Below are 7,972 nucleotides of genomic sequence, written 5' to 3' on the forward strand. Positions count from 1 at the left end.
TGATCCTTTTATGAAATTATATTCCAGTCATAGACAGAATATGATGAAAAGGATAAAAATATCTAGATGAAATGTAAAATGTTGTAATTGTTATGTTTATTAGTTCCTCATAATAAAAGATAAACATAACAAAGGTGTGCCAAAAAAGTTGAATGTTTATAGCCCTGTATTTTTATATTCTTTTCATGTTTCTTGTTTATTTATTGTATACTTAAATATGTTGGTGAAATTATTTTTTTATAGTCTGTGAGTGAAAAAGTGGGTATTTTTATCCCCCGCCAGAGGCGGAGGGATATTGTTTTGGCGTTGTCCGTCCGTCCGGCACTTTTGTGTCCGGAGCCATATCTTGAAAGTGCTTTGGCGGATTTTATTGAAACTTGGTATGAGTATATATATGCATAAGAGGATGATGCACGCCAAATGGCATTGTACACCACCTGTTAAAAACAGAGTTATGGCCCTTTATATCTTGAAAAAATGCTTTTTACTATAGGCACTTTTGTGTCCGGAGCCATATCTTGGACGTGCTTTGGCAGATTTCATTGAAACTTGGTATGAGTATATATATGCATAAGAGGATTATGCACGCCAAATGGCATTGTATGCCATCTGTTAAATACAGAGTTATGGCCCTTTGTATCTTGAAAAAATGCTTTTTACTATAGGCACTTTTGTGTCCGGAGCCATATCTTGGAAGTGCTTTGGCGGATTTCGTATAAACTTGGTATGAGTTTATATCCCCCGCCAGCGGCGGAGGGATATTGTTTTGGCGCTGTCCGTCCGTCCGTCACTTTTGTGTCCGGAGCCATATCTTGGAAGTGCTTTGGTGTATTTCATTGAAACTTTGTATCACGCCAAATGGCATTGTACACCATCTGTTAAAACCAGAGTTATGGCCCTTTGTATCTTGAAAAAATCTGTCACTTTGTTCATCCGTCAGATTTGCACCCATCCTCAAACAAAGCATATGTTGCGGGGGATATCAATTCTACGAATTTGCTTGTTTGTTTTGTTTTGACAAATTACTTCATTAATAATTAAGTTGATGTGCCCAGACTTATGAATATAATTATAGATCTAGTGAGTATATAAAATAACGCTAAAAACATTTGATTGATTTACATTTTTGCTCATATTTCCAGATGCATGTCGGGTGAGTGACCCCCCTTCAGTTCTGACATTACATATTGGTTCCCTGGATGTGGTGTTTGTTGTGTCCCAGCACAACAGTATGACTGTAGATGGGGAACCAGACACTCCGGCTGAGTTCCTGTCTAGCCTGCTGTCAAAAGAGGAGACTGGTTGGGACCGTTTTGATCATGTTCGTGTGGGTGTTATAGCATTTGGCGGGAAAAATGATGAATATCAGCCCAGGGTGGTTGACCTTGATGATGATATGGACAACCGGTGAGTTTAATAGCTTCATTGTATTTGAACCTTGCTCTGTGAAAACGGGTTTAGCAAACATCTAGTTGGAGCCGAGTCATCTCTGATTAGCCTGTGCAGTCGAACATGTTGCACACATACATTAAGCCACATTTTCTAAGAGCAAGACACTATTACATTATAAATGGCTTTCTGGACAATGAGCTTGAAATATTTTTACGGCAATCTAATTAATCTAGTCATATTTTTCAAAATCTTCTTCATGCCTATTTAAACAGCTAAAACATGCCATTTTCTTGATTACTTGTTCAGGTACTTCATGGATCGAGATAGCCTTGACCTTGATGAAATGGATGACCTTAAAGCAGACGGCAAGGAGGGGTCACATGGGTTCTCTGCCCTTGAACTGGCCACTGAGTTCCCTTTCAGTCCTTTGGCACACAAAATGGTCGTTCTTCTCATGACCAAGGAACAGGTATGTGAATAATGTTTCATGTATTCAATGTTCATGAATGTTTATGATTTGTCAAAAATTAACACTACTTGTAACAAGATTACATGCATTGATAAATCCATGTCTTAACCTAACTGTATACATTAAAACATAACCAAAAATATGTTTGATAGCATATTTGTAAACAGAACAAAGACTAACTAATTAAATGATGTGTTACTAGCAACATGCTATACAGATCAAATAATTACCGGTATATGATGTTTTCTGTTGAATCATAACCTTTGACTCGGAACAAAATAATGTTTTATCATTTGTTTGTATGGCAGAGTAAAGGTGATGCCCCTGATCTTGACAGACTTAAGACGCGTCTAAATGACAGAGGCATCGTGTTGCATGTCATGTCTACGTACGCCAAGGTTGCCAGTAAACGCGTTATCGGCATCGACTGGCAGGGGCAGACCATCACCCTTCGTAAGGAACACCAGGAGGCCAAAGAGTTACCCAAGGTTTGAAAAACAAATAAGTTTCCTTTATATTTGAGCCTTGCCCTAGGAAAACTGGGTTTAATTCATGTGCTTAAAGTGTTGTCCCAGCGACTTATCACGGACAACGCTTTCAGCCATAACTGGATTTTTGCTAAGAAGAGACTTACTTGCAACAAAAAAAAAAAAAAAGCAGAAATGCTTAACCCTTTCCCACTAAGAGGCAAAGGGAAAATGGCTATGGGCAAACAGCATAAAACCAGAACAGTCTGTTCAGGTTTTATGCTGTTTGCTGCTAAACAGTATCTAAGGGTTGGAAATGAAGCATTTAAAACTTGAATCTAGTAAGAAAGGTATTTAATTACATGTAACTTTCTATGGGACCACACATGCGTCAAAATACGTATCTTAGTGGTAAATGCTTAATGCACATGCATTTAGTGCAGTGTTCAAAGAGCGAGGCTCATTTGTATCTAACCAGAGCATTCAGTGCTCATGGTTACCACTTTCTCATTGTTCATTATGTGTGCATTCATTTGTTTGTCAAAAATGTTTTTTTTAATGACCTCCTCCTTAACACTCTTTCTAAATGTTCACAGAAACTTCACAGGAATTATCATTGTGTGTGAGTCTCTGTCAAAGTTGATCTGTGTCGCTTCAAAAGTAGGTCACAAAACCTTAAAATGATTTGTATGTGGGGAAAACATTTAAGTCTTATGAAACCTCAAGGGTAACTGTCAGTCTCTCTGTCTGTCCATCTGTTTATCCATAGACACAAACTTGGCTATAGGCGTTTTTCTACACTTTTCAACATCTTACAACATTCAAACTGGCGGGGATTGTTCCATTTAATGTGAAGTTTTTCATATGCCTAGTGTCATACATTAAACAAGTTATCACCCTTTCTTACTTAGACTTTGTAAGCATCGCACCTGTCTGTCTGTCTGAAATCACGTCTGCAAGGAGCTATGTTCAGCCTAAGCTAGTGTTTTAACCCTTACAGTGCTGGAACCGAATTTTGAAGGCATTTGCAAACAGTTTGGATCCAGATGAGACGCCACAGAACGTGGCATCTCATCTGGACTCAAACTGTTTGCTATTCTGATAGTATTCTTTGAAAAAAATCGAAAAAAATGCTAATTTTAGAAATTCAGCAGACGACATTTTAGCAGAAGACAAATTACCCAGCATGCAAAGGGTTAAACTCCTCTTCAACTACTAGGTGAATCTCAAACTTTTGACATTTAAATGAACTTATTTTGTAAATAAATAAAGGATTCACGGCTACGATGATTTTTGGCAGATAGTGGACCCTTCGTCTTTTTTTCAATCATACAGTTGACTTGAGTTTGAACTTTCAACTCGTATTTTATTACTGGGTGGATACAGTATTGCTTAAACTGTTGAATTACCTTAAAGTGTAGATGCTTGAAAAAAAAGAAACTTTGGCTGCAACAATCTTTGAGGGGAATTACGGCCCAATGTGTGTTTCCAATAATCTAGATTATATGTACACACAATTTTGTGTTTTCAACTCCATTTAAACTACTTGACTGGTCTTGTTTAAACTTTCAGTTTGAATGTTGTTAATGTTACATGATGCTAAAGAAAGGAAATTAAGCTGTGACATGTGGAAGAATTAAGGTTGTTTTTTTTTTGCTATGGAATATACTGTCACAAATGTTTGTGTTTTTTAGTACTCGTTAAGTACTGGAAGACTCTCACTAAAACTTTCACAGTTGAACCACTTTAATGCTTAGATGATTGTTAAGAAAGGACTTTGAGCGGCAATAAGTTTTGGCAGAATTGTGGCCATTTTTCTGCTTTTCCAATTTTTGTATGCAACATCACATTGTGATGGTGTGAATACTATATGGACTCCTTTGGGGGCATAAAAAGCAAAAACGACTTAAAAAGATTCTAAATACAGTATATTGATTTAAATACTTTACTGGTAATTTGCTTTTGGGTCCAAAAGGTCATAATGATATCCTTTGTTGATATAAACAATACAAGCATGTGTTAATTGTCACTGTCAACTACACATTCATTTATAGCATTATCATTGTTAAAGAGTAATTCTGATTAAATAACATAAATTTTGCTGTTATTTTCAATCTACCCAAACCGTTATTTTCCTGAATTACTGAACATACATGTAAAGCAAACTTTATTTCCATATTAATATATGAGTCACTCACTGAGAAAAGGAGTTTAAATGCATATGTGTAAAGTTTGGTCCCAGATTAGCCAGTAAGGTAAGCACAGACTAATCAAGGACAACACTTTCCACATAAACTGGACTTTTGTCAAGGAGTCTTCCTTTAAATGACAAATAAAAAACAAGCGTTGTCCCTGATTTAACATGTGGAATGGCACTTTATGCACATGCATTAAAGCCCCTTTTCACAGAGTCTCACATATATGTTATCACTCCAGAATGACTACAGTACCCTTATTGAGAACACAAAAGGGGCCCTGTGGGACCTGAAAGCCCTGAAAAAGGACCGGACCAGAAAGATAGGCCGAATCATTGACGAGTTTGTAGCACAGGCTGAAGCTTCTAACGTCCTCAGCTGCCCTGCAAACTAGTGACGTGCCAATGTAGTGAAAATTCTTACATAAATTGTTATGAATAAAGTAGTTTGATTTATTAATAATTAATTGATGGTCATTATTTATTAGGCCTTTTTTGTATTTGTTAACAACAATGTGTAAAGCACTCCTCTAATTTTATATGTCCTTGTATTATATACATATGAAGTGTAATGTTAATTAATAACTTTGACTAACCCTCAAACAGACTTCTTTGAAACTTTTTAATGATACCATTATGTTTGGTGTTTATGGTTGCAACATTTACTTGTATGCTTAATTGGGTGTACATGTGCAGTGTTTGTTAAATATGAACTAATTATATATGAAAACTAAAGTAAATAATTATGATGCCAGAATAGTGCGACTTTTAACAAGAAAAGGAAGGAAACTAAAATCAAGAGAAATTGAATGCAAGAAATTTTCAAACAAAAGCACATTTTTGTATGAAAGTAAAATTCCAAAGTTATCTTTAAACAAGATTATAATACTAGTGCTCCATACTTTTTTACACAATGCAAGATATTTAGCTATATTAAAAAGCAATTAACAAAAACGTGATATATGCATACAGTAAACTTGTCAATTACCGGTTATCCTCATTGAGCTGCTCGTGCACATTATTGTTAGTGATTTGTAGCCTGAAATAGTAGGTGACAATAGTCATCAAAAGTGCTCTACACAAGACTGTTGGTGTACATGCCGACATCCTGAAAACTGGCAATGCTATTGCTGTAAAGATATGGAATTCTTAATTAGTGTGCGAAGACGTTTTTTCCACAGTTACCTGATAGTTTTTTATATTTGTTTGTAGCGGCTTGTGACCAAATATAAGCTTAATGCAAAATAATGTTGAATTTAGAACAAACAATTTTGATAACTAATAATTGGTTGTTGTACAAAATGTCTATTTCAATTTTCATTGTGTTATTTGCTTTCCACATTACAAATTTTAATGCATTTGTTAACAAATAAATTATGTAGAAATGAAGGATTATCCTACTGCTATCAGTTTTGCGAATGTATTGTTTTTACAAGTATACATAATGCTTTTTTACAAGAGTATTTAAAATGTATTTTAAAGGAACCATGATACACGTGTGTGTTCAAACTAATTTCAAAATTATAAAATTTCTATTGACCATGTGTATTGTCTCAATGTGCAATAATTTTTATGTAGCCATATTTATGTGCAATAAAGAACATTTTGAAGAAACAAAAACTTAGTTGTTGAAAGAAAATATTAGCTCAAATATTTTCATATTGAACCTAGCAGAATTCGAGATTAAATAAGAGGCTGCACAGGTAGTGCTGTGGTTTGTACACAAGCTTCTTATCTCTGCAACCAGGTTTTAATGTGCAATATCAGGCTGTACAGTTAGTGTTGTGGTTTGTACACAAGCTTCTTATCTCTGCAACCAGGTTTTAATGTGTAATATGAGGCTGTGCAATATTGAAGTGGTTGGTACACAAGCTTCTTATCTCTGCAACCAGGGTTTAATGTGCAATATCAGGCTGTACAGTTAGTGTTGTGGTTTGTACACGAGCTTCTCATCTCTGCAACCAGGTTTTAATGTGCAAAATGAGGCTGTGCAATATTGAAGTGGTTGGTACACAAGCTTCTCATCTCTGCAACCAGGTTTTAATGTGCAAAATGAGGCTGTGCAATATTGAAGTGGTTGGTACACAAGCTTCTTATCTCTGCAACCAGGGTTTAATGTGTAATATGAGGCTGTGCAATATTGAAGTGGTTGGTACACAAGCTTCTCATTTCTGAAAACAATGTGCAATATCAGGCTGTACAGGTAGTGCAGTGGTTGGTACACAAGCTTCTCATCTCTGCAACCAGAGTTTAATGTGCAATATCAGGCTGTACAGTTAGTGCAGTGGTTGGTACACAAGCTTCTCATCTCTGCAACCAGGGTTTAATATGCATGCCAGTTCAGTCAGAGAACTCCACGTCAGACAGGTTGGGTTTCCTCTGTCTCTGGGTAATCACGCCCTACCCCAATAACACAGCACAACACCAAAATTGAATATATTTGAATAAAAACTAAATAGCTGGTTATTTCAACTACAATTCAAAATAAGAGAGTCCCAACTTGCATTAGTTTAGTTAATGAAGGAGGAATGGGATAAACTGAGGGTCCTCCCAGAATGCAGCCTCAGGTTCGGACGGATCTAGTTAACATCTAGATACATGGTAGTCACAGACAGATAACATAGCTGCAGAAGTTACTATTCACTGTTCTTATTTTAAATGTGCACAAAATGATTCTCAGCGAACTTACTTCGGTTTTGTCTGTTTAACAAAACTTGTCCATGCAATTGCTGTCAAACACCAAGCTATATAAATCATCGGTATAATAACTGCCTTGACTGGAACCATTATTGCTCTTTAAATAGTTACACAAAGATCAATATCAACTTCCTGCTTGTAATGTCTAGTTGTCATGAAGTCTTTAAAATGATATTCAGTGTGCGAATTTCAAGGTTATAAGAACCAATAATGCTGTAGGAAATGACACTTGTTCAAAAAGATCGCAATAAGTTTGAATGTTCACTACTTTTTTTTAAAGAAAAATTCTACAGCTAAATGTTAAAGTTTCCCTTAGGCCAGTTTGGTGTTTTGCTGCCAACATCCCTTCTTAATCAGATGTGGTCTGCCAACATCCCTTCTTAATCAGATGTGGTCTGCCAACATCCTGTCTTAATCAGATTTGGTCTGCCAACATCCCTTCTTAGATGTGGTCTGCCAACATCCCTTCTTAATCAGATGTGGTCTGCCAACATCCCTTTCTTAATTAGATGTGGTCTGCCAACATCCCTTCTTAATCAGATGTGGTCTGCCAACATCCCTTTCTTAATCAGATGTGGTCTGCCAACATCCCTTCTTAATCAGATGTGGTCTGCCAACATCCCTTCTAAATCAGATGTGGTCTGCCAACATCCCTTCTTAATCAGATGTGGTCTGCCAACATCCCTTCTTAATCAGATGTGGTCTGCCAACATCCCTTCTTAATCAGATATGGTCTGCCAACATGCTAACCCT

General features: G+C 36.4%; 1 protein-coding gene across 1 annotated transcript in view; it reads left to right on the top strand.

The window, feature by feature from the left end:
• The window catches only part of LOC127863108 (uncharacterized), a 78,064-nt gene extending 71,922 nt beyond the window's left edge, over positions 1-6,142 (top strand). Inside the window, exons 43-46 of the mRNA XM_052402471.1 lie at positions 1,143-1,407; positions 1,699-1,861; positions 2,170-2,349; positions 4,765-6,142. Of these exons, the coding sequence (XP_052258431.1) occupies positions 1,143-1,407; positions 1,699-1,861; positions 2,170-2,349; positions 4,765-4,917 (761 nt within the window). The 3' untranslated portion in view covers positions 4,918-6,142. The remainder of the gene's footprint in view (positions 1-1,142; positions 1,408-1,698; positions 1,862-2,169; positions 2,350-4,764) is intronic.
• Positions 6,143-7,972: the final 1,830 nt, after the last annotated feature.

This window comes from Dreissena polymorpha, unplaced genomic scaffold (assembly GCF_020536995.1).
Source record: "Dreissena polymorpha isolate Duluth1 unplaced genomic scaffold, UMN_Dpol_1.0 chrUn001, whole genome shotgun sequence".
Classification (NCBI taxonomy): domain Eukaryota; kingdom Metazoa; phylum Mollusca; class Bivalvia; order Myida; family Dreissenidae; genus Dreissena; species Dreissena polymorpha.